This window comes from Pelodiscus sinensis, chromosome 1 (genome assembly GCF_049634645.1).
Source record: "Pelodiscus sinensis isolate JC-2024 chromosome 1, ASM4963464v1, whole genome shotgun sequence".
Classification (NCBI taxonomy): Eukaryota; Metazoa; Chordata; order Testudines; family Trionychidae; genus Pelodiscus; species Pelodiscus sinensis.
In genome coordinates, this window is record NC_134711.1 from 22,595,422 (window position 1) to 22,623,254 (window position 27,833).

Sequence of the window (27,833 nt, forward strand, 5' to 3'; positions counted from 1 at the left end):
TATGGCGGCATGCACTTACACGGTGCGACATGCCAGGATGAGGATGAGACCCCTGCAGGCTTGGCTGGCGAAGGCCTTCTGCCAGTCCAAGAGCCTATGGGACTCCATAATCACAGTGCCCCCAGACATTCTGGACTCCCTACACTGGTGGACCCAGGAATCTGTAGCGCGCAGCGGAGTTCCCTTCAATGCCCCTCCCCCCTCGCTGACCCTGGTCACCGATGCATCCAACCTAGGGTGGGGTACACACCTCGGAGGCCACAGAACTCAGGGCCTCTGGTCCCCGTCCGAACGGTCCCTGCACATCAACATCCGGGAACTACGACTGGTGAGGAAAGCCTGGGAAGCATTTCTGCCAAGGCTCTCCCACCGCTCCATCCTGGTACGTATGGACAACACTGCAGCGGTTTTCTACCTCAACAAGCAGGGTGGGGCACGTTCCCCACCTCTGTGCAAGGAAGCCCTGCTGTTATGGCATCTATGCGTCACGCACAACATCTCGCCCCAGGCGGAATACCTCCCCGGGTGCAAGAACCTGCTTGCAGACACACTGAGCAGATCCTTTGGAGCCCACGAATGGTCGCTCAAGGATTCTGTACTCCGCCAGGTTTTCCACAGGTGGGGCTATCCCCACCTGGACCTGTTTGCCTCGGCACACAATACAAAATGCAGGAACTACTGTTCCCTGCTGGGGCTGGGGAAATTTTCCAAGGGAGACGCCCTAACGACCACGTGGCCAAAGGGCGTTCTCTACGCTTTTCCCCCATTCCCACTAATCTCCAGGGTGTTGACCAGAGCGAGAACTTTCAGGTCCTCGATCATCCTCATAGCCCCCAGGTGGCCCAGACAGTTCTGGTTCCCCATTCTGGTGGACATGTTGGCCCGGGCCACCATAGTACTTCCTCCAGTTCGGGACCTACTAACCCAATCTTGGGACGGAAGAATAATGGTTCACCCGGATCTCCGGTCTCTCCACCTGACAGCCTGGTTTATCCGTGGTTGAACCAACCGGAAAGGGAATGTTCCCGACAGGTACAGATGGTGCTCCTTAGCAGCAGGAAACCCTCTACGAGATGGTCGTACACTGCCAAGTGGCGGCGCTTCTCGTCTTGAGCGTCCCGGAGAGGAGTAGAGCCATCTTCGGCTCCTATCCCAGCTATTCTCGACTATCTCTTTCAACTTCGTTCCTCTGGCTTGTCCTTTTCGTCTATTAAAGTCCATGTGGCATCTCTCTCCGCCTTCCATGTGGGTACGGCAGGAGCCTCTCTTTTTTTCTAACCAGGTGGTTAAAAGGTTTCTTACGGGGTTGGAGAAATTGTATCCCTTGGTGAGGGCTCCATACCCCGAATGGAACCTCAACCTGGTTCTCCACAGGCTTATGTCCCATCCCTTCGAACCCTTGGCTACCTGTTCACTGAAGCACCTTTCATTGAAGGTTGTTTTCATAGTAGCCATTACGTCTGCTAGAAGGGTATCAGAGTTAAGGGCGCTGACCATAGAGCCGCCCTACCTTGTTTTTTCTCCCGATAATGTGAGGCTACGACCTTATCCAACCTTCCTCCCGAAGGTGGGTTCTCCTTTTCACCTATCCCAGGAGATTTATCTACCAGTGTTCTTTCCTGAACCTCACGCATCCCCTAAGGAGCGTGTTCTACACTCCCTGGATGCCAAGCGAGCGCCGGCTTTTTATATCGACCGAACCAAGCCCTTCCGTAAATCCCAACAGTTGTTTGTCACATTTGGGGGAAAGGGAAAAGGTTCACCTGTTTCTACCCAAAGGTTATCAAGATGGGTGGTGCAATGTATAGCAGAGTGTTACCAACTGGCGGGTAAAACCCCGCCCAGGGTAAAGGCACACTCCACCAGGGCGCAGGCGTCCTCAGTAGCCTTCGGTGCCCAAGTACCTATCACAGAAATCTGCAGGGCAGCCACCTGGTCTTCCCTCCACACGTTTACAACGCATTATGCGCTACCTCAACAGGCCAGGGAGGATGCAAGGGTGGGCTCTGCAGTCCTCGAATCTGTGATGTAAATATGTAAATATACAGATCTCGTTGTCTTTGTTCTGGGTTGGTGACTTGCCACTGTTTATTTGTTCAAATAAATCTGTTTATTGTTCACCTTCCTTTATGACTCTGGTGCTATGACTGTTCCGACCCCTCCTCTTTGGGGTTAGCTTGGTAGTCACCTGCTTCGAATGGACATGAGCAGCCACTCGAAGAAGAAAAGAACGGTTACTTACCTGTAACTGTTGTTCTTCGAGATGTGTTGCTCATGTCCATTCGACTCCCACCCTACCTCCCCTTCGTCGGAGTATCCGGCAAGAAGGAACTGAGGTGGGGCAGCGCCGGCAGGGGTACTTATGCCCCGCCATAGCGGCGCCACTCCAGGGGGCGCCCTGCCGGCATTACGGGTACCGCTAGGGAAAACGCTCCGGAAGACGTGGTGCACGCGGCGCACACCCCCACTTCGAATGGACATGAGCAACACATCTCGAAGAACAACAGTTACAGGTAAGTAACCGTTCTTTTCTTTTGGCCAGGGATTTATAAGGAGGTCAGAGACTTCTGTGAGTCCTGCCCTGAGTGCCAGAGGATGGCTCAGGGAGGGATGCCGAAAGGCCCCCTAGTCCCTCTCCCTGTGGTAGAGGTGCCATTTGACCAGGTGGCTTTAGATATGGTAGGACCCCTGGAGTGGTCCCGAAGAAGACACCAGTATATAATGGTCATAATTGACTATGCCACCCGATACCCCGAGGCCGTCCCACTTAAGAACACGACAGCGGCAACGCTGGCACGTGAATTGGTGCAAATATTCTCCCGGGTGGGAATCCTGAGGGAGATACTAACTGACCAAGGGACCAATGTGATGGAACTTTGCCGCCTCTTAAACATTAAGACCATGCGTACCTCAGTTTACCACCCGCAAACCGATGGACTTGTTGAACGCTTCAATAAGACATTAAAAGGCATGTTGCGGCGGTTTGTTGAGCTTGACTCAAAGGACTGGGACCTATTACTACCGGCACTGTTGTTTGCGGTGCGAGAGGTGCCCCGAGCCTCAACGGGATTTTCCCCATTTGAATTACTTTACGGCCGACAACCCTGGGGGATACTGGACTTATTGCAGGAGACATGGGAGGAGCAGGACTCCAGGGTGAAGGTACAGTACTGTATATCTTGGACTTGCAACAGCGACTCCGAACAGTAGGGGAGCTGGCTAGAGAGAACCTCCTCCAGGCCCAAAATAAGCAAGCCCAATATTATAACAGAGGGGCCAAGTCCAGGATATTCCAACCTGGAGACAGGGTACTCTTGCTATTACCGGCGCCAGACTCAAAATTACTGGCCAAATGGCAAGGGCCCTTCGAGGTCATACGACAGGTAGGACTAGTTGATTACGAAATCAAATTATCAGGAAAACGGAAAGATAAGCAGATCTATCATGTCAATTTACTAAAGAAGTGGAACGCACGGGAGGGTATGCTTATCACCTTACAGCCACCCGAACCAGAGCTTGGACCCTGGGGAGGCGACTTGAAGGCAGAAGGGGCAACACATATCGGGGCAGAGTTGATGGAGGAACAACACCGAGAGATGAACTCCCTTCTTCGGGAATAAGAACAGGTCCTAACTACACAACTGGGTAAGACCCCTTTGATGAGCCACCATATCGCGACAACCCCAGGTTAAAAGATCCGGGACCACATACGACCCCTCCCAAGGAAAATGTGGGAGCCCGTTCAGGAAGAGCTGCAACGGATATTGCAAATGGGGGTGATCAGGGAATCGAGAAGCGAGTGGCGCAGTCCCATCGTTTTGGTGCCTAAGCCCGATGGCCCAATACGGTTCTGCATAGACTTCTGGAAAGTCAATGCAATTTTGCGATTTGATGCGTATCCTATGCCCAGAGTAAATGAACTGTTGGAACGGTCGGGTAAAGCACACTACAGATCTACGCTCGACCTCACTAAAGGGTATTGGCAGATCCCACTGACGCCAGCCTCTGAGGACAAGACCGCATTTGCCACACCATTTGGCCTGTTCCAGTTCATCACAATGCCATTTGGATTGAACGGGGCGGCTGCGACGTTCCAGAGGCTGATGGACAAGGTATTATGCAAACATCGGGAGTATGCTGCTGCATATATTGATGACATTGTCATTTATAGTGAAACCTGGCCGGAACATCTGCAACATCTAAAGGCGGTCCTCGGAGCCCTAGCCGACGCCAAGCTCATGGCTAACCCTGGTAAGTGCCACTTTGGACAAAGGGAAGTATCCTATTTAGGTTATGTGGTGGGACGGGGAAGGATAAAACCTCAGGTGGACAAGGTAGAGGCCCTAACAAGCTATAAAGCCCCCACCACAAAAAGGCAAGTCCGCCAGTTCCTGGGATTACTATCGGTGATTCATCCCTGATTTTGCCACGATCGCGGCGCCCTTGACGGACTTGACCCAAAATACACGACCCCAAAGGGTCCAGTGGACCGCGCAGTGTGAGAAAGCGTTCCAAGCGTTAAAGCACCGATTGACGCAGACACCGGTTCTCCATCAACCTGACTTTACTAAACCATTTATAGTACAGACAGACGTGTCAGACAGAGGGCTAGGAGCCGTCCTCTCGCAGGAGCAGGAAAGGGAGGAACACCCAATCCTGTATTTAAGCAGGAAATTACTACCGCGGGAGCAACAATATGCCACGATCGAGAAGGGGGCCCTAGCAGCTAAGTGGGCAATAGAGGCATTCCGCTATTATCTGCTAGGAGGGACCTTCACCTTGATAAGACCACGCACCATTACGATGGATCCAGACGATGAAGGAAACCAATCCTCGGATCCTGAGATGGTACTTGGCCTTACAGCCTTATAAAATTGAGGTCTGACACAGGCCGGGGAGAACCCATAACAACGCAGACTTTTTTTCTAGGTCCCTAGCCAATAGCAAGGCAGCGGAAGGGGATGGAGCCCTGGGAAGAGGGGTGAGCGATGGGGCAGTGGCGTCCCACACCGACATTGGCGGGGTGACCCTCTTTGAAGCACGCCTGCCGACCCGCCGACGTTGCGGCGCATGCTCAGAGGCAGCGAGGGCAAGCCCGGAGGCAGTTAAGGCCTCCAGGGGAAACCAGACCCCGAGGGAAGGGATAGGAGAGGCCCAGCTGGGGCTGGTGGAAGAAGGGAAGCACGAGCCAAAGGGGAAGGTGTGTGACAGGGTGCATGCCCTGCACTGGGCCTTTAAGCCCAGGGCTCATGCCCTGAACCTTAGGGTGGCTTGAAGAACCCAGCTGAGGCTGTTAGGATAATGAGAGCCCAGCTGTCAGATATTCAGAGAAGCCCGGGTGGCTAGGAGAGCCCAGCTGTCAGCTAGAAAGGGAGGAGCACAGTTTGCTTGAGGGAGAGTCAGTGGAGGGCTGGATGCTGAAGAAGCCGGAGCTCCTAGGAGGGAGAGACGGGGGGATAACCAACAAGGGCTGGAGAGGGCCAGCCAAGGCTTCCCCTGGAGAGGGGCCGGAGACAAGACCCCGGATTTGTAGCCAGATCATGATGCCGGCTCGGTAAACAAGGTAGTTGAGACAGACAATGCCGATGATGAGCAACCCATACAGACTGTAACTTGCCCTGAGAGGGGCTAGATGAGGACAGTCAGGGGGCACTGAGGCACGGGGGGAGGGGGGGGCTTGCTCCCTGACAAGGAGGCATTGGTGCCAGCAGACAGCGCACCAGTTCCAGACTTGGCGAGGGAGGCAGTGGTCTAGTGGATTTTGTCTTAGCTTTCATCGGTGTCAGGGCCTGGCTCGGCACTTGCGGTGCCAGAGTTTTATCTGGTTCTGGGACCCCCTGCAATTTCGGTGCCATTGGGGTTGGTGCGGTTGTCTGTGTTGGTCTCTGTTTTACTTCCACAATCAATGCAGCACAGGGGTGGCCAGTGCTGGATGTGCCCGGTTTGTTTCCCGTGATGACTCTAGGAGGCTGGGAACAGGCTGGAGACACCTTCTTCTTTGTGTGGGACTTAGACAAAGAGGAACTTGCCTGTTCCTTCGGTTTACTAGGGGTTTCTTGCTGAGTATTCCCCTTTTCGGATGCTTGGACTTAAGGGCCTTATTAAAAAGGAACAGTCTCAATCTGAGCTTCCTGTCTTTTCATGCCCTGGCTGTGAGGCTATGAGGCAACAGTGCATGCAGGGCTGGCTCTAGGCACCAGCAAAGCAAGCGTGTGTTTGGGGCGGGAAATTTCCAGGGGCAGCATTCCTGGCTGGGGGGCCCCTGCAGAGGCGGCGGTGGGTCCACTCCTGGCGGCGCACCTGGTAGGAGCCGCCTGGCCTGCTCCGCTTCACCAGGAACCCGCAGGGCATCTTGCTGCGCGCAGGGTGGAGATATGGGGCAGGCACTGGGCAGCAGCCCCCCAGCAGCGCCAAGTGTCGCAGCACCACCTGCTTGAGGTGCCTTTATACCTAAAGCGCCTATTATTTGCCCTGGTGTCATCCTGCCTGCAGCAGGGGTGGCCAATGAGGAGTTGGAGCCACCACTGGCTGGGGGAGGGGGATGATGGGCTGTGAAGAGAAGGAGCCTTGATGTGTGGGTGGGGGCATGAAGCCCTGGCTGGAACCCCCACGGGCTGCTCCAAACCTCCGACCACTAGGGACAGAGGCTCTGAGCTGACACCAGGTGCCCAACTCAGGCTGTGCCCGTGCTGCCTCTGCCCTATTGTGGCTCTTGGTGCTCCTTGCCAGGTGACTGGAATGACACCGGCCAATACCAGGTAACCCCTTCTCTGTGGCTAAACCAGCTTAGCTCCCTGCCCTGCCCAGGTCTCTGCTCTGACGGCTTACAAATGTTACCTTGACCAGAAACCCTGGGAAATCCAGTCAGGCTCTTGGTGATGCTTAGGCTTCTGTGTCCAAGACCCCCTTAGCAGTTACCTCAGAGATGCTTCTCGAGGGGTGACCGTTCCTTAGAGGTAGGTGGGTCGGTTAAGTGGGGGGAAGCAACATCTCTTCCCTCTCTACAAGCCCTGAAATGAATGAACCACAGGTGCTCATGTCCTGACTGTAGCAGGTTCTTCATTGTATCTATCTCGCTATTTCCTCCCCGCCCAGAATTGCACCATCGCTTGCTACCTCTTCTTCAAGAAGTTTTCCTCATGAACTAAGACAAATTAGATCTTCTCTCAGCAGTGGGTCAAATTCACATCCCCCGTGTAAAGTCATCAAGTGAGATGAATTTATTCCAATCCAATACATCAGGAAAAGGGGTGCACTCAACAGGAAATCCTCTGCTCCCAGCCTTGCAAAGTATCCTCTGCCTGAGAAGGTAGGTGAAATATATCCGTGTAGGCAACTGGGGTAGTTTTCTCTTTAATCACCAGGTTACCTCATCCCATTGTCATGTCTCTACTCTAGATATAGTTTGCTAAGATTCAGTGGTAACTGTGTCAGAGTGGATGTGGATAAGAAAGTGAGAGTATTCTTTGTATCCACCTTCACCCTGGTTGAACTAGCTCTTATAGAACACTCCATCTCTGTATCCCTACTATCTGTTTCCTTTTCTTTCACTTCCTGCATCTGACAAGTGAGTCGCAACTCAGGAGAGCTTATGCCACAATAAAATTGTTAGTCTTTAACTTAAAGACCAAATATTTCTCAATTATACTTGATTGTACTTAAGATCTGAGCAAAACCAAGCAACTGTCAATAGTTTTACGATTTGTGAAAATTGATGAAAATGCAAAATTTGTGAACACTTTATAGAATTTATACCAGTGAATGAAACTACTGGGAAAGCCCTCACAGATGTAATTCTACAGAGATTGGAACACTATGGAATACCTTTAGAAAACGTGCGGCAAGGGTCTGATTAAGGCCATCAAAAAAAGGGGGGAGGTGGCTAAACATCTTTTTGCTTGGGGCGGTAAAAAACCTAGAGCCGGCCCTGAGTGCATGCATTTTTGAGGGATATGCACCTCACCCAAGCATCAAATGCAAGACCCATGGCCATCCAGGTCAACCAGACATTGTCTGGGTTTTTTTTTTTTGCTTCTCCATGCGATGTGTTGCGTGGAGTGTTTTTTTTTCCATCTTAAATCAAACCTGGAGTTTTTCTTTTTCTTACTGTGAAGTGCCATTGCAGGTAGTTTTAGCGCAGTGTTTCTCAACCGGTTGAGGGAAAACTATTTACACGAGGAAAATTTTTTTTTTTTTTTTTTTACAACTAAACCTAAGAACATTAGATAAAAACAGGAATTATAACTGAATAACTCTGTTCTCATTTGCATGAAAGAAAAGCGGAGAAGGATTGAGATCTGAGATAGAGGGAAGTACAAAGGAACTGAGAGGAGCTGAGCTATGTGCACAAACTCCAAAGGCACCAACAGCACATGCTCCCAGCCCCCACATACACACACACACACTCTGCAGGAAAAATCTCTGATCTACCCCATGGAGACATCACTCCAAGAACTATGTCTACGATAGTTGCAAAATCATGTTTAAAATCATATTCACTAAATCATTTTCAAAGATCACATTCTCCTAGTTTAGACAGGGCCTAGCATGTTATTTTATTGTGAAAGGGAATGTGTTAATCTTATGGGACTCATTTTAGTAAAACTTAAACCGAAAATACTTGACTGATCACATATGGTTCATAGGCATAGAAAGGAGATAAAAATATAGTTAAATAGCATTAACAAAAAGGGCAGTGAAAGTCAAGTTTGGTTTAAGTAAATCTAGAGCCTTCTTGTTAAGCTTATTGGTAGCTTGGCCTAAAATTCCATGTGTAACTTTCTTCAGCCTGCTCCAAATTCAGATTCCTTTTCAATAGGTGTATACTAGGGGACCATAATGGGATGTGTTGCTAAAGTGAAAATAGATGGTGGTTAACTGGTAAATGCCAAAACAGGGACAAAACCTTGGAGTGTATTTCAGTCAAGAATTCCTGACTCAAATTAACACAAACCATTTGGAAAATTAATAACACACTATAGCTTGAATCCTCTTCTGGTAAGGTGTATAGCCTGAGGCTGCTTGTTTGGCAGCACCATCTGAACCAGGTTTAATAGAAATAGCAATGGGTCCTACAGAAATCACTAATGACTACATGAGAAATTCATGTCAGGCTGTTGCTTTTTTTAAGGTCATATTTAATGACCCAATACAGAATTATGAGACAACACTGAGATTTGAATTATTAACTTTGACAAACCTATTTCATAACTATTTAAACTACTGGTCTATGAAATGGCTAATGACTTAGTGTATACAAGTGTCAGATATTTCAGATAAGTATAAAAGCAAACTGAAGTTGAGTAAAGAAATGGAAATTTAATGACAATAAAAAGGCCATAAGTAGAATTAGTAGTAATCTGGGAATGGGGGAGCAGGTGGGAGACATTGTTCTATTGCAACGAAGGTGGCCAATGTGATCCTACAAATATTTCAAAGAAGCCTACAAGTCAGATGTGAAATCATGCTGTTCTCCAAGGCCTTGGAGTGAGGCTACCTGGTGTAACTTCCTGATGTACTGCACAGTTTTGGGGGTGTCTGTAGGGATGTACAAATTTTGAAAAGGCCAGGGGAGAAAGACACTTAAATTGATCAAAAGATATTCAAGAGTCTTAGAAATCATGACAGAATTGAGACCTTAAATTGTATGCACGTGGTAGAATAGGAAGCTGAGAAATTATGTAAGTAGCTGAAAGGAGAGTGTAGGTTTTGGATATGTTAGAACTAAACAGCAACAGATACCCACAATGTTTTTAAAATGTATTTAAGTTACAGAATTTACCATTTTCCCATCAGATAGTAATTAGTGTTTGGAATTCTCTTCAGAAGTATTGACCCAATGCACCTTACAACTACCAAGCAATTCAATATTTGAAGGAAAAAAGTGGATACTTAACTTGGACATTATTAACTTGTAAACAATTCTTGTTCATATCCAAATTGGTGTTGGTAAGGAATTATCCTCAGGACTGATTGGCATGTACTTTTTTCCTACTTTACCCTAGTGCAGGGGTGGCCAACCTGTTAGAGACAAAGACAAAATAGTGGTGGACAAATTGCAAAGAATCACATAGCGGGGAAGGTGGAGAGGGGAGAGAGAAAAGTTGAGGGAAAAAAATTGTCAAACAACATGTTTCAGCATTGTCTATATTTTATGAGAGGGGTGGGGAACCTGCTTTGAGTCAGGAGTCATGGACCCACAGAAAAAAAAAATCAGTCAGGGCCACACAAATGAGATGCAAAAAACAACCCCTCCAAAAAACTGCAAGCCTCACTAATGTGCTCGGGGTGGGGATGGTCGATCTGGCCAGCTCGAGATCCCAGGTAGCATGCGGGTTGCTCTTCCCCTACCCTCCTGCCTTCCTCTCCCAAAAACAGCTGGCACTCTTTCTGAAACACCGGGTCTGTCACTCCACCGAGGACTTCCTTCCTCCTGCTGCCTGCCTGTGCAGGGTGTGCGTGTGTAGGAATCCCGGGACTGGATGCCAGCTGCAACTTGTCAAGAAGCATGTGCTCTTCCTCTGCTTCCCATGACATCCGCGTACTTCCTGAGAAGTTGAAGCTGGCGTGCAGTACCAGGATTCCTACTCCTCCCCCCCCCCCCCCCCCGTTCTAACCCAATCTCCATCCCCTCCCTCAGAGCCAGCCCCCCCTTGCACTGTAACCCAATCCCCACCCCCCCCCTTCCCCAGAGCCAGGCACCCCCCAGCTCTAATTCAACCCCGCTGCGTCCCCCCCCCACACCCTTTATGCCGAGATCCCAGAGCTAGAGCCACTGCACATCCTTCTACAGGCGCTGGGCACATGAGCTGAGCGACCGGCTTTAAGCATATGCCTGCCAGGATGCCATGCACACACACCCCCTCTCGATCCCCCTCCCCTCCCTTCGAGAGCCAGGTATCTCCCCCCACCCCTCTAACCTTATGCGCAGGTCCCAGAGATGGAGTTGGAGCTGCCGCTGCCTGCTAGCATGTGCAGGCTGGGACGCTGAGTACGACCTGGCCTGCATGTGCAGGATATGACCTAATGCGCTGGGGACCACGAGTGGAACGGCACAGGCCTTGAGCACATATGAGGCTCAGAGCGGCCCAGCCATGAGAGCAGCTGAGGCGAGCAGTTCCATGTTCCGTTAGGAGCCGCAATTTTTTCCTCTTTGGAAGCCGCATGCGGCTCGCAAGCCGCAGGTTGGCCACCACTGCCCTAGTGCATGGAGTATCTGCTTGTATCAATTAAAAAAACACTTCAAATCCAAAACTTGTATATCTGTGCCACAGATTCCCAGGTCTTAACCCAATTAGAAATGGTCTTAAATGATGTAAAAATAACAAATATTTTTAAAATATTTCTGCTCTAATTTAGTCAAACTAGATTTAGAAAAATGTTCAGTTATAAGGCTAAGTTCCAGCTAATCATGTGACGTGTGCATGAGAGAAAACAAGAGCAGAAAGGAGCCTGCAAACTCCCTATTCCCAACACACCAGTAGTGATATAGAATACTGCTGACCGTGCTCCTGAAGCACACAGGATACCCAGCTGTACTCCAGAAACTAAGGGAGAGTGTATAAGACTATACCTCATTAGTTCATCTGACAGCAGGCACTAAAGAATGCATGGTACACTTTTTTTTTTTTTTTAAACACAAGCAGCTGAAAGCAGTCTTGTACAGGGCATTCAGACTGATCTTTCTTTACAAACACATAATACCCCACGCTGTTTGACTGCTGCAGCTCCTCACTCCAGAAACAAGGTCACAGCTGGGTCTTTCAGGAAGTACAGCACAAATAGAAACAAAACAGTTTAAAGAGGTAGCTTAACCTAGTTGTTTTTTGCAGACCAAAAAATAAAACCATTTGTTTGTTCTGAACCTTTATTAAGCGGCTCATATTTCAGTATAAATCACACTAAAAAGATTTTTTAAAAAAAGCTATTTACACTACAGTGCTGACACATTTAAAATGAAAAAAATTGGTATAAATAAGCTCTATGGAAAAGCCTGGAATTGTCAAAAAGAATTCTGGCTCATCTTACAAAAAATATATATGTTAAATGTCAGCTCTACTCTAAAACCTACAACTCAAATTATTTAAAGACTTCTTTATGTTAAACCTGCAGTGTTTACAGTGCATCTGGCCCTAAGTGCTTTGATACTTCACAGTTATGGACAGGCACTGAGGAATGTTACAAAGCTACATAAACTATTTTCTGTAACAGTTGTGAGAGCAAATCACAAGCTTGCCTCACAGAATTTATGAATCTTTACATTATTACGTCATTCAGTTTAAAAAGGAATTTAAAACGATATGTACAAAATTAGCACAAAAAGTCATCTTCTCTTTGTCCATGCTGATTTGGATATGTTGAACCCTGTTGTCTTGTATCATATAGACTTATGTGACTTCCAGAGCACAACTTATTCTGTAAGTCATTGCCAGGTTCAAATTTAGAGTCCACTTCATATTTAAAAGCTGTCAATTCAACATTATCCAATTTTCCTTTAACATTCTGACGCTCCGTATCATTAGGTGCCATTGTTTTCTCAGGAAGATCAACATTCATGGATTCCTCTTTAATTCTGCGAGAGGCAGTAAGTTCATGTTTTATCTGTGTGAATTCCTGTTTTACATACTTAGTTTGCAGAGTATCTGAAAATGTGGTGTCTTCGGAGGTATTTTTGCTTATTGTACAAATTATTTTGTCAGTCTGAAGTCCAATAACCGAAGACATGGGGTCTGCAGATATGCCTGCTTCATAGGTGCTTGCATTTTGTGAAACTTCTCCCTCTGAGTGATATAGCTTGAGCCGGACGTGCCAAGCCAAACTGCATACAGCTGAAACCGTCTTGAACTGGTGCACAACATTCCTTGGAATAAAATAAATGTCATTATCATATAATTGAATCCTAGCATATCGAATGCCTTCCCTTCGCAGTTGGTTAAGTTTTGCATCATCAACCCACTGGACACACTGGAGGAGGAAAAATGAGAATAAAGATGAAAAATCTATTCTAAAAAGTGAGAAATATTTCTGATTAATAATTCACAATATGCTTACCTGTGAGAGTGGAGGCTCATGCAAATCTAACTGCATCCGCTGAACTACCTCTAAGAAATCTTCAGCATGAAAACAAATTACATCTTTGGTTATACGAGGTTGCTCAGGCCTACAAAAACAATCAGGGACAGAATTTAAATGCTAGAGACTTTGCTTTGTTCTTGCTACAAGGACTAAATCTAAAGCTACATTTTACAACTCAAGTTTGAAAAGAAGTTTGAAAAAGCCTATTAAAGTGACTTTAGCTACAACACAATAATCACACTCAGGAACGTTATTGAGTTAACCAGTTTCTACAGGGGGGGCAGAAGGCTAATGACAACCAGTGTCAGCAACAGTGACTGTCTCATCATGAAGAAAGGCAGATGTTCGATCAGGGGTGGGGAACCTTTTGTGTGTGGGGGGCCATTGACACAGAAAAAAATCAGTCGGAGGCCGCACACAAGAGAGAAGTGGGAACAAACTAGGGATGTTAAGGACTAGTCGACTATCTGATAAGCAAATGCTTATCAGATAGAAGCAGCAAACGGGGGCAAAAACAGGGTACTTCAAAGCAGCAGCCCCGCACAGCTGATCCTGCAGGGGCTCAGCTTTGTGGCGCTGCTCCTTTGAAACGCTGAGGCAGCGTTCAAAGGGGCAGCGCTGCCTCAGCATTTCAGAGCAGCAGCACTGCACAGCTGATCCCAGACTCCACCGTGGCATTTCCGCAGAACACGAAATCAGCTGGGAGCATCCCCAGCTGACCCTGGGTTCTGAGGAAATGCCACAGGGAGCCCAGGATCAGCTGGCGAGTCCTCAGCTGATCCCAGGCTCCACACTGCACTGCCGCTTTGAATGCACAAGAGCCTCCGCTGGGAACTCTTGTACATTCTAAAGCTGGCACACTGTGTGCAGCCCGCAATCAGTGGGACTTCCTGCAGGCCCTGGGCTGCATGCAGCATTCTGCATTCCTCCTTTGAAATTTCAAAGGAATGCGGAAGTGCTTACTGACTAGTTGAGTAGTCAATGGAAATTCCATTGACTCCTTGACTAGTCAATTAACCATTACTTAACATCCTTAGAACAAACCCCTCACACTGTGGCCCCCAACTGAGAATGAGAAAGACTCCCCACATTTCCCTTGCACACCAGAGCCTATGGTGGATTTTGTGCCTAGTAGAGTTTGTGCACTCTAGCCCCTGGGAGGCAGCAGGGTGGTTGGAACTCTACTGTGGGCTCCCCAATGCTGGGGGGCCTTAAGCCTCAAGGCCAGATCCAGGCAAGCTGAGGGCTGCATCTGGCCCCCAGGCCTCAGGTTCCCTACCTCTGCATTCGCTGTTCCAATATGTTCTACTAACAGACTTAACTCCTTTGAGGTGAAACTATCACACTTAAATGTACAATAATCTAATTAGTATTAAAGAAATCTTTGCTCAAAGGATTCATATAGTCCATCTTAGTATCTAATCACCCTTTTCTATGCAAATTTGTGAAGAGTTTTAACAAAAAGTAATCTTCAATGATACATCAGGTACCAGTATCCTGGATTCATGAGTCAGACTTCAGGCCAGAGTATGGTAAAGACAGAGCACTTTATGCTCTGATAAATTACTTTCTTTGGTACAATGATAAGGGAAGATCATCAAATACTTGTGTCCCAACTTTAAAGCTGCCCCAGGGATGGAGAGAAATATTCTGACATGTCCCTAGCCAACCCCGGATGCTTATTTATAGGCAACTATTCCGCATCTCAAAATCCATCCCCAATGGAATTTTACAAAATTCAATAATCTTCTCTATATTGTTCAGCATCTGGGAAAACTGGAGAGAACATGGGCTGATGTACTAGAACAGTGATAAGCAAACTAGGTTAGCTGAATTTCCAAAGGGGGCCTACACCTCTATTTGAAATGTTTTGGGGTTTGCAAATGATAAAAGTGGAAACCACTGTTCGAGAGTCAGACAGGTGGTTTTTTGGTATATGTCCCTCTACACTGTAACGTAAGCCAGTGCTTCAGCTCAGTCTCAAGCCTAACCCACTTTCCTCTAACAGACTCTGCAGTACAGATGCAGTGCCACTTGACTGGTGTCCCAGGAATCAGTTGGAAGTATCCCACAATTTCTTGGAACAATTTCCTTAGTCCTCTCCATATAAAATGACTCCACTGAAAATCATAGAATCATAGAATACTAGGACTGTAAGGGACCTTGAGAGGTCATCGAGTCCAGTACCCTGCCCTCATGGCAGGACCAAATGCTGTCTAGGCCAGGGGTTCCCAAACTTTTTGACACGGGGACCAGTAAAATCCATTCACGAACTTTTGGAGGACAGTAATGTTCATTTGCATATTCATTAATCAAATGATGAATATTCAAATAAGTTGTTTCTGGTCCTCCCAAAACCCCCAGTGCCAGCTTTAGCAAAGCTTTTGATATGGTCACCCACAATATTCTTGCCAGCAAGTTAAGGAATATGGATTGGGTAAATGGACTGTAAGACAGACAGAAAGCTGGTTAGACCAGGGTTTCCCAAACTTTTTACTTTAGTTGGAACCCTTTTTTTCCCCCCAATACTGCTTTTTGCAGCCCAAAAATATAAACACATAAAAAACAAACTGACAAAATACCAGACATATAACAGGTCTGGTATTTTCTCATTAAGTTGCATTATTACTAGATGCATCAGTTTGTAGTTTCAAACTGCCTGGCTGGTAAATGTGCACAGGCTGCGTGAGTGTGTCTACCAGACAGACAGTTCACAGCTACTCGAGGGGATGTGTGTGTGAGGGGACAATAGAATTCCCGGGCCGGACTAACTCATGCTTTGTGCTTTGCGGGGGGGGGGGGGGGGGGGGGGGCGGGAGAAGAGGGCGGAACAGGGGCAGCATCCCAAGATCTACATATGGCCGGGTTAGTCCCACTCCCTGCAGGCCGATTCATTCCTCCCCGCCTGCTCCCCCCGCTGCGCCTCTGTCCAGCCCCACTTCCCCCAACACCCTCCCAGGCAGCCAGGTCCCTCCCGCTTCTCCTCCCAATCTCCCTTGGCCAGCCCTGCTGCCCGCATCCAGCCCTCCTTCTGGCAGCTGCTTCTTCTCCCCTCCCCCCGCCATCTTCTCCCTGGCAACCCTGCTTCCACCAGCCCCCCAATCTCCCCAGCCTGCCCCGATTCCCCCGTCCAGTGCTGCTTCCAGTGGCCAACTCTCCCCTCCTCCTCACCCCAGAATCCCCTGGCACCTGCACCTTCCCTTAGCCCTGCACCCTCCTGGTGCCTCCCCCTTCCCTCACTGCTCCGGTCCCCTTTGCCCTCTCTTTCCCTAATACCAACCCCCTCAGCACTCTGTTCCCCATCCCCTCCTGCCCCTCTGTGCCCTCACACATGACTTGCTCCATCCCCACCTCTCTCATGCCCACCCCTTCTTTCAAGCCTTCTCCCAGCACCTCCTCCTCCAGCCCCCAATGCCCTTCCCCTCTCCTCTCCCAGCATCACCCTGTCCCCCCTCCCACTGACACCTCCCTTCCTGCCCTTTCCCTCATTGTCTGCACTTGGCCCCTGGCATTTGTCTCTCTCCTGCACCCTGTCCCTTGGTGCCTTCCCCTCCCCCCTCCGCCCGAGCCCATTCCCTACCTTCTGCATTCCACATTGTGGGGCTGAAGGCCACCAGAGCCAGCGTGGCCCCACCACATGCCTCCGAAGACTTTTAAAATCCTGGGACGTGACGTGACATCACACCCGGGCGACCTCCCCACCCACACGCAACGCCGCACATGGGCAGCAGCAGGCGGTGAGGAGCAGGGGGGAGGTGGGGAGGAGAGGTTACCCGCACCCGGCAGAGCCAGGGGAGAGACCCAGCTCCACATATCGGTGGAGCAGGGCCCCAGGCTCTGTAATACGCCAGCACTTCCGGGTTCAGTGGCGTGGGCCCTGCCGGCAGCCACCAGGCATGCTGAGGCTTGGTATTTTTTTCCCACGGCCCGCTACCGTGCTGCAGTCCATAGTTTGGGAAACGCTGGTCTAGACCATCCCTGATAGACATTTATCTAACCTACTCTTAAATATCTCCAGAAATGGGGATTCCACAACCTCCCTGGGCAACTTATTCCAGTGTTTGATTACCCTGACAGTTAGGAACTTTTTCCTAATGTCCAACCTAAACCTCCCTTGCTGCAGTTTAAGCCCATTGCTTCTTTTCTATCCTCAGAGTCCAAGATGAACAAGTTTTCTCCCTCCTCCTTATGACACCCTTTTAGGTATCTGAAAACTGCTATCGTTTTCCCCCTCAATCTTCTCTTTTCTAAACTAAACAGGCCCAATTCTTTCAGCCTTCCTTCATAGGTCGTGTTCTCTAGACCTTTAATCATTCTTGTTGCTCTTCTCTGGACCCTCTCCAATTTCTCCACTTCCTTCTTGAAATGCGGTGCCCAGAACTGGACACAATACTGCAACTGAGGCCTAACCAGCGCAGAGTGGAGCAGAAGAATGACTTCTCGTGTCTTGCTCACAACACACCTGTTAATGCATCCCAGAATCATGTTTGCTTTTTTGGCAACAGCATCACACTGCTGACTCATATTCAGCTTGTGGTCCACTATAATCCCTACATCCCTTTCTGTACTCCTTCCTAGACAGTTGCTTCCCATTCTGTATGTGTGAAACTGATTGTTCCTTTCTACGTGGAGCACTTTGCATTTGTCTTTATTAAACTTCATCCTGTTTACCTCAGACCATTTCTCCAATTTGCCTAGATCATTTTGACCCTATCCTCCAAAGCACTTGCAACTCCTCACAGCTTGGTATCATCTGCAAACTTAATAAGCGTACTTTCTATGCCAATATCTAAATGGTTGATGAAGATATTGAACAGAGCCAGTCCCAAAACAGACCCCTGCGGAACCCCACTTGTTATACCTTTCCAGCAGGATTGTGAACCATTAATAACGACTCTCTGAGTACAGTTATCCAGCCAGTTATGCACCCACCTTATAGTAGCCCCGTCTAAGTTGTATTTACCTAGTTTATTGATAAGAATATCATGCAAGACCGTATCAAACGCCTTACTAAAGTCTACGTATACCACATCTACCGCTTCTCCCCTATCCACAAGACTCATTATCCTATCAAAGAAAGCTATCAGATTGGTTTGACATGATTTGTTCTTTACAAATCCATGCTGGCTGTTCCCTATCACCTTGCCACCTTCCAAGTGTTTACAGATGATTTCCTTAATTACTTGCTCTATTATCTTCCCTGGCACAGAAGTTAAACTAACTGGTCTGTAGTTTCCTGGGTTGTTCTTATTTCCCTTTTTAAAAATGGGCACTATATGGAAGTTAACCTCTCCCCTCCCCCTTTCCAAATGGCAGCATCTCATGTTAGCATTAATCTGTTCTCTTCTTACTGATCTGCAAGCACATCACAAAGCATCCTGGATTTCCATCTGTGAGCAAACTGATGAAGTCTTTTGCAAAGTGAGCTATTTCCTGGTAACCAGCAGGGTGGGCAGTAAAGTCTTCCCACAAAGCACCATAGTCCTAGGGCTAGAGAAGCGACATTTCAGGGGAAGAATACATTAGGGATTCAGATATAGTTACTTTGAACATTATACATTTCTACATTGTATTTTAAACTCTTACGAGTTTTCTAACCCTTGCTTGAATCTAGGGATCTAGAGTCCACTCTGCAGTGCACAGACCTGATTCAGAGTTCCTTAACACAGATCAGTTAACCTGAGTCCCATTAATCCTGAGTTTTTATAGCAGCGTAGAGATATCTTTACCATTCTTGTGAAAATTCCACCTAAGGCCACCAAGTTACAAGCTTTCAATATCCCACAGGCAACCTCAATTCCTGTATTTCCCAATCCTTGAGTGCTTGACTTTGCAATATTAATATTCTTTAATGCAGATTTCTGAGTATGTGATTATTTGTTCTTGCTGGGTTAATGCATTTGGGAGATGTGACAAGTCTGTTTGTTTATGAGTTTTGAAAAGATTGGCAAGGTTGTCCACAGAATTGGTTTGGTGCTTTTTTAAATATAATTTGTATATATCTAAGTAAACAAACCAAACAAGGGAATAAATCTAAACATGCTATAATTACTTCCAAAAGAAAAAAATAAAGGACTTTTTACTTTTTTGTTCTTGATATATAATGAAGGCATAGAAGTTTAATGTATTGGGTGGCTTTAATTTATATATTAATGTTTATAATTCCAATATCTAATGAACACCTGGGAGAAAGGATATCTTTGTTAAAGATTCAAATACTCTCACCATTTTAGTTAAATATGAGAGCTTACAAATTCTAAGAAAGCTTTCACAAAACTAGGAAAGACACGGCATAAGATAATTTTCCTGATTTTTTTTAAAGTAAGACAAACTGATTTTTTTAAATAAAAAAGGCTTATAAACAGAAACACTCAATTCTCAAACTCCTCTGAAAGTCAATTTTGAATTATATGCATATTGTATCATGTAAAACAAGAAGGCAGGTTAGAATCATAATACCCATCTCTGGCCTTAAGAATCCATGAATTAATATTATTTTATTATTTTACTCAGTGAGCTAACTCCATTGCAACCTTAAAACTACCAACTGTTGAATGATGATAATTTAAAAATAAGTCAATACAGCTAATGCCTAAGCCCCACTGCATAGCTTGAGGTGTATTGTGCAGAAAGCAGAATGGCATCAAAGACAACTATCGAAGGATTATTCTTTTTAACATTCTATTTCAGAAAAGAATTGCTGTGCAGACATTGGAATCCCAACATAGCAGGATTACCTAGGATATCTAGTCTCAGAGGAGTAGCTGTGTTAGTCTGTAACTTTAAAAACAATGAGTAGACCTGTGGCACCTTAGAGACTAACAAATATATCATGAGCTTCTGTGGGGCAAAACACTCTGATCAAAGGTAAGTTTTATCCCCTCTGACAAAGCTGCATATATACTTGCTTTCTTTCCTAGAAGAAAGCTTAAAGAGAGCCTGTAAAAAGATTAACACATTGGAATTTAAGTTTCTTCTTTTCATAGAATCATGGGGTTGGAAAAGACCTCAGGAGATCATTGAGTCAACTCCCTGCTAGAAGCAGAACCAATCCCTACTAAATCATCCCAACCAGAGTTTTGTTAAGTTGGGACTTACAAAACTTACAGGAATGGATAGTGGGGGTAGACTCCACTACTTCCCTAGGAACTCCGGCATAGCCCTGGGAGCTCAACATTCCAATGCTTCACTGCCCTCCTACTAAAAAATAGTTCCCCCCCCCCCCCAATATTCAACCTAGGCTTCCTGCACTGCAATTTGAAACCACTGCTTCTTGTTCTGTCACGTGTCACCACTGAGAACAGCCTCTCTCCATCCTCTTTGGAACCCCCATTCAGGTAACTCACAGCTACTATCAAATCCCCCCTCACTTCTCGTCTATCGACAAGATAAGCCCAAATCCCTAGCCTCTCCTCATAAGTCATGTGCTCCAGCCCCCTAGTCATTTTTTTTTAACCTCTGCTGGACACTGTGTGTCCACATCCTTTCTGTAACAGGGGGCCCAGAACTGGATTCAATACTCCATATGTGGTCTCACCAGCACCAAATAAAGGGGAACGATCACTTCCCTAGCTCTGCTAGCAATGCTTCTACTAATGCACCCCAATATGATGTTAGCCTTCCTGGCTACAAGGACACACTGTTGACTCATATCCAGAGTCTCATCTACTTTAATCCCCAAGTCCTTTTCTACAGAACTGCTGTTAGCCAGTCGGTCTCCAACCTGTAGTATAGGCTTGGGATTCTTCTGTCCTACATGCAGGACTCTGCACTTGACCTTGCTGAACCTCAGATTTCTTTTGGCCCAATCCTCCAAATTTGTCTAGGTCACTCTGAACCACATCACTACCTTCCAGCATATCTACCTCTCCTCCTACCTTAGCGATATCTGTGAATTTGCTGAGGGTGTAAACCATCCCCCCATCCAGGTCATTAATAAAGATGCTGAACAAAACTGGCCCCCAAACCGATCCTTGGGGCACTCCTCTTGATACTGACTGCCAACCAGACATCGAGCCATTGATCACTACCTATGCAGCCCAAAAATCTAGCCAGCTTTTTATCTACCTTATAATCCATTTATCTACTTTAACTTGCTGGCAAGATTACAGTGGGAGACCATATCAAAAACTTTGCTAAAGTCCAGGTATATCGTGTCCATCAACTTCCCCATTTCCACAGAGCCAATTATCTCACTATAGAAGGCAATCAGGTTGGTTAAGCATGACTTGCCCTTGGTGAATCCAAGTTGACTATTCCTGATCTGTTGACTGTTTTGTTTCATTACAGGTGGCCTAAAGGGTATGTTTCTGCATTTTTTGTTGTTTAAACATTAGAAATAATAGGAAGATAAAATACAGGCAGTCCCCGGGTTACATACAAGATAGGGACCGTAGGTTTGTTCTTAAGTTGAATTTGTATGTAAGTCGGAACTGGTACATATTGTAGGGGAAACTCTAGCCAAACATTTCTCCAGAGCTCAGTTTTATTCTCCCACACCTCACTTCCCTCAGTCCTTTATTCTCAAGCTGAGGTGTCTGCTGAGAAAAGCCGCTCCACATCTCCCTGGTCTGCTGGGGGGGGGGAGGGCGCTAGCTTCGCGTCTCCATGGTCTGCTGGGGGGAAGCAGCTAGTGCGGGGTTGTCTCACCCCGTTTGTAAGTAGGGATCTGATGTAAGTCGGATCCATGTAACCCGGGGACTGCCTGTATGGACTTCTGCTGAATAATCACTGGGCAACATACAAGTCAACATGGAATTGAAGCAACTGATTTACAACAGAAGTAATCAAAATGTGAAATAACTGTTGCTCCATAATTACAGAATGCTTTTTTGCTTAAAAAAAACAAAAACTAAACACCTAGGCTAGGGAACCACTGGGGCAGCTGAAAGGAATTTTCAGTTTCCTCCGGCAACCCTGGTAGCAGCTGAGCTGGTGGCAGGGGTGGGGAATCCTCAGCTGGGAACCCCTGTGGAAGCAGGGCGAGACATCAGTTGACCTTTTACATCCCTACTAGGAACATAGTTGGTAATGTTGCTACTATTGTTGCCCTCCCCAAGTGACACTTCTGGTGTATATACTCCCAATGATCCTGAAGTCATTTGAGTGCCACTTTAAAAAAAAAAAAAAAAAAAAAGTGTAAAATCTCTCCAGTTTTCCCTGAAAGCAAAAATGAAAGCATTATATGGAAAATCCTCTCCGCTTTGTTGAGCTTCCAGGCCTATGCCAGAGTTCCATAACCGCAGAGCTCTTTTCATTATTATAGTTGAGGCTGTAATACTAGATGGATCCATCACATCTATTGCTGACTGTAAAGATGTCTCAATAATTTGGTGGCCTTCTTTGATGAAAACCTTAAGCTCTTCCCTTGAGGTTCCTGGTAATTTATCTGTAAATTTGTACATAGTCTCAAACCAAACTTTGAAAGTGCTGGCCAATTACTGACACACATTTATAAAGATTGGTTTGAGGAAAAAAAAAAAAAAAAAAAAAAAACCACCTTGCCATTAAATCTAATCTTTTAGACTCGGACCAACTTCAATGTCTTTTCACTGTAATTTACAGATGTTACAACCAGAGAGTTAAGGTCTGGTATTGAGCAAAAGCACTCAAAAGCCTGCATAGGGACATAATAGCATTTATCAGTGCACTTTGTTGGAGGCTGGAAGAAAACTGGGGTATGTCAAAGTGCTTTATTTCTAGGAAGAGCTACCCTCTGGAGCTAAGGGTACTGTCTGCACCCACTGCAGGAGAAAGCCTACTGCCCAGGTAGATTTGGGATAGCAGGAATCACACTATCTAAAAATAGCTGTACAGATAATGCTTAAAGTTCCAACTTGGGCTCTGAAGTAGAGAGGGGAAGAGGGCTTCAGAGCCCAAGTTAGAGAGAACTGCAACCTCAAAGTACAGTAGACTTGCGATAATCTGGAACCTATGGGACCTAGGTGGTGCCGGATTATTAGATATGCCAGACTATCAGAAGGTACTATAAGATGGTTATATATATATATATACACTGTATACATTATATACTGTATATAAAGTGTTCTTAACCCTTTTTATTGTATATACTGTATACAGTATACTGTAATGTTTTAGTTTTTTTAAGTTTTTATCCTTTTTGCTCAGTTCAGCTGCTGCCGCTGTTACCTTGTGACTCATTTTTTGCCAAAGCTCACTCACTAGGCTCTTGCCATTTTGATGCCGGACTATCAGGAGTGCCGAACTATTGGATGCCAGACTATTGGAGTTTTACTGTACTGTCTACCCAGCAAATGCTGCCAGCCCAAGTCTATTGACCTGATCTGGGAGACTCACTCCAAAAATATACCAACCCAAAGGGCTACAACTCAGGTATCTCCAATAATCTTCCCGCCGAGTCACTATCTTACAGGGAAAGGAGGCAATGTCTTACATAAATAGATCCAAAGCCTTTTAGGACTAATAGGTTTAAAAAAAAAAAAAATCAATATTTTAAAATCAGTCCAGAAACCAAATGCACAGTTCAGAACACAGGTTTAATATACAGGCAGTCCCCGGGTTACGTACAAGATAGGGACTGTAGGTTTGTTCTTAAGTTGAATTTGTACGTAAGTCGGAACTGGCGTCCAGATTCAGCCGCTGCTGAAACTGACCAGCGGCTGACTACAGGAAGCCCGAGGCAGGGTTTCTCTGCCCCGGGGTTCCTGGAATCAGCCGCTGATCAGTTTCATCAGTGGCTGAATCTGGACGCCTGGGACAGAGCAGCTGGGGCGCTGCCGGGTAGGTCCCCGCAGTGCCGCACCTCGGCGTTGCGAGGACCAACCCGACAGCACCCCAGGTGTCCCCAAGTCAGCTGCTGCTGAAACTGATCAGCGTCTGATTCCAGGAAGCCTGGGGCAGAGCAACTCTGCCTCGGGCTTCCTGTAGTCAGCCACTGGTCAGTTTCAGCAGCGGCTGACTTGGGGACGCCTGACGCAGAGCAGCTGGGGTGCTGCTGGGTTGGTCCAGTAGCGCCGCTCCTTGGCACTACTGGACCAACCCGGCAGCGCCCCAGCTGCTCTACCACAGGCGTCGGCGAGAAAAGCCTGGTCTGCTTGGGGGCGCACTAGCTGCGCTCCCCCCCCGCCCAGAAGACCAGGGAGACGCGGGCGGCGGGACCGCCGAGACGCGCCGCGGTCCCGCCGCCTGCATCCTCCACACCTTTGCTCCACGTCTCCCTGGTCTGCTGGGGTGCCCTCCCCAGCAGATCAGGGAGACGCGGAGCAGCTTTTCTCGCCCCCGGAGGACACGGGCGGCGGGACCGCAGCGTGTCTGGGCGGTCCCGCTGCCCGCGTCCTCCGCGGCTTTGCTCCACATCTCCCTGGTCTGCTGGGGTCCCCCCCCCCCAGCAGATCAGGGAGACACGGAGCAGCTTTTCTCGCCCCGGAGGACACGGGCGGCAGGACCGCGGCGCGTCTTGGCGGTCCCGCCGTCCGCGTCCTCCGGGGCGAGAAAAGCCCCTTTCGTAAGTATGGCTCTGACTTAAGTCGGATCCGCATAACCCGGGGACTGCCTGTACTCAAGGAAAGAAACAATGCTTAATATAAAGGGAACTGCTGAATTCTGCATCAATTGCAGTTTTTGAATGATTGAAGCTGGCCAACAACTCTTATTAAAAATTACTGTCATTCTAAAGTGTTCCTAAGACTTCACAGCCTACAAGATGCCATACTATAAAAATCACTTATTTCTAGGCGTTTCACTTCAGCTGTGACACCTGATCATCAACAACCACCTCAAAGTTGGCTACTGCATATATCAGGAAACTAACATTGATATTAAAAATGTTCGAACAGTATAAAAATTGGTTTCCAGCTCTGGCAGATAACTATCTACCATTAAAATGGTTAGACATTTCATGGTCTAATCTCATGCCTTCCTAAGATTATAAATCTAAGATTTATACTAACAAAGTAGAGAGTCCAATCTCTTCAACAGTGTATGATCAGTCCTCATTGTGCAGAAACTATTTCATCTAACAATCATCACAGGTCCCTGATCCAAACAGTGCTCTTTTGGAACTGGTCCAGGACTGACCATAGAATAAATAATGGATCAATGTAATTCTTGATCTGTTTGTCTTTGGCAATATGTACAGAACAATATTCAGAGTTTATGAAGTGATCAATAACTGTTTGTGCAACTAAGAATGAAAAATTTTTGCATTTAACTTTGAATATGAAAATATCCATATTCTACCTGATGTAAAAGAGTTTACTATAAGTGAAAACAGAAATCCAAGTTCATTAAATGCCAGTTTCTACCACCACAACCATGACTGATTTAATAGAACTGTGCCAACATTTCCAAGTCAAATGTTAAAACTGTCCTGAATTTGCATGCAGTCTTAACTACATGCCTTGACGCTTAAAAAAAAAATTCACATTTGAATGGCCCAGTTCTCGCCCATGGGGAATTTCTTTATTACAATCCTACAGCCAAGTTCTGTTTCATGTACAGTTACACAAATTTTCACTATTTCACCCGAAGAGGAAATAAACCTCTAACGCAGTATCAGAATTCTGGTCTTAGTAACTATGCCAGTCAAACTATAAAAAGTGTGGGTGTTCTCAATAACTAAGCAGGAGTGCTGGAACAATTTTTAGAGTTGGGATGCTAAGAGCCTTTGGAAACCACTTGACGTCCCCCTGAATCCTTAGTTCCAACACTTATGGAAGGCAACGTCCTACAGCACCACATGCCAGTCTTAGGGTATGCCTACACTGTGGGCTAAAGTTGAGTTAAGACACACAACTTCAGCTACATTAATTGTGTAGCTGAAGTCTAAGTACTTTTATTCTACTTTATGCACTGTCTACCAATAAGCCCGAAGCAGGAAGTTGAAGGAAGAACACTTTTCCTTTGACTTCCCTTACTCTTCAAAATGTGGGTTACAGAAGTCAGAGTAAGAAGCCCGTTATCTCAAAATTATACTTGCTTATTTTGAAGTTATACTTGCTTGCTGCATAGATGCGCACTCTGTTATTTCCAAGTAACATGAGTTATTTCGAAATAAGCGTGCAGTGTAGACATAGCTTTAGGGACAGAAGTTAAGAGGACAAAAAATTCCCCAAATTATCAATTTTCCAGCTCAATGAGAGTACCCAACTAAAATGCACTCTGGTTTTCCCAGTAAACAAGCAAAAAATGGCTTCTGCTGACCACGGCTGATCCCCCTGTATATCACATGAGAGTTTCAGACTGATTAGGACACTAAAGAAATGCCATGCAAATTCCACCATGCTTAAAACAAAACACCATTTCTTGGACCAGAATTATGGTATTTGTTTATATAAAAAGAAAGAGCCAAAGGTTCCCAGAAAGACTCTATATGCAGCTCAGATAAAAGCCATAGGCAAGCCATATCAGTACTGGTTCACACACAAAGAAAAAAAGTACAGACAAGTTTGAGTGTAATAATTTACACAACTGTTTTTAGGAAGCTGCTACTGAGACAAGGAAGGGCTCTTTCTAGTTTCTACCAGCCTGCAAAGTTGTATTTAGAATTTACCCAGCATACCTACTTCATCAAGAAAATATATAGTTTATACATTAGTTATGGCTTATTTCCAAAACATACTAGTAATTGGATTTATTTATTAGCTGATGATCCTTCTAGCAGCTATAAATGGAAATTCAAACAAGTATTTTTCAAAGGTCTAACAAAACTAAAACAGCTGACACATACCAATCTCCACAGTGCACAGCCTTTAACACTCCTACAGCAGCTGTGGTCTGTCGTTCAAAACCTTGTCCTATGTGATCTGCATGGGCTCGTGTCCTGTCTTCAAATAGCATTTCACGGGGCTCACTAGTTCGAGGTAGGTATTGTAGGTTTTTTATTTCATTGGTAGTTCTGTTTAAAAACAAAACAAAACAAACAAAACTAAAAATCTAGAACTCCCCTTCTCAAGTTTATAGTTTTCTACATTCAACACGATCCATTTCTTCCAACAGCATGCACTGCACATACATCAGAATACTATCTCGTCCAGATTACAGGATAATTAGCAGCACAAAAAAATGTAGGCAACATTTATGAAATGCTGAAAGTAATCATGTATGCATTCAAACTAATTTGCTTACATTTCTACTGAACAATCTGAGTGTTGTGTATTACCGTTCTGTTCCACATTTCAACACTGGGTAGGAAAAGATTTTCAAGACTACTTGTCAGAGATGTTAGAAGTAAAAAGGAGAAAATACCACTTAGATGGAAAGATCCTCTGTGATCATTCTTATTGGTTAAATGGCTAATTTAATGCTGATAGTGAGAGACCATATCACATCAGTTGGATATCTGAAATATACCAAACAAGGGATCTTTCCTGGAAAGTATTTGGATAGGAAATCCACAAGGAAAATCTATATGCTAAAATAAGTTAATGTTTGATTCTGAGAATGGCGTCGTTCTGAGTCATTACCTAAGCCAGTACCCCAGTATGATGTTATGGAGATTTTGTACGGTTAGAAGTCCCACCTTTCAGGCGGGACAGAAATCTTTGTCACTTGTAATTTTTATAAGTTCAGTGGCACTTCAAGGTCCAAAGGCACTTAAGATAGGGAGTTAAAATTTGAATTAAGCCAGGATACTTGTATTGAGTAACCATGTGTGCACACTTAAAATTTCCCTTATAGTATTCATATGGATATAGCAGTCTTCACTTTTTTTCCCCAAACACATTTCTATTTGTTTTATGCTGCTCTCTCATCTCCAAGTAGAAATATTTTAGGGAGAG

The 27,833-nt window shown here is 46.1% G+C and overlaps 1 protein-coding gene across 3 annotated transcripts in view; it reads right to left on the reverse strand.

The window, feature by feature from the left end:
• Positions 1 to 11,848: 11,848 nt before the first annotated feature.
• Positions 11,849 to 27,833, reverse strand: part of RSBN1L (round spermatid basic protein 1 like) — a 79,515-nt gene continuing 63,530 nt past the window's right edge. For all 3 annotated transcript variants that reach the window (XM_075926681.1, XM_075926678.1, XM_006137518.2), the window contains 3 exons: positions 26,783 to 26,950; positions 13,051 to 13,159; positions 11,849 to 12,963 (listed from right to left, as the gene is read on the reverse strand). In XM_075926681.1, the coding sequence (XP_075782796.1) occupies positions 12,310 to 12,963; positions 13,051 to 13,159; positions 26,783 to 26,950 (931 nt within the window). In that variant the 3' untranslated portion in view covers positions 11,849 to 12,309. The remainder of the gene's footprint in view (positions 12,964 to 13,050; positions 13,160 to 26,782; positions 26,951 to 27,833) is intronic.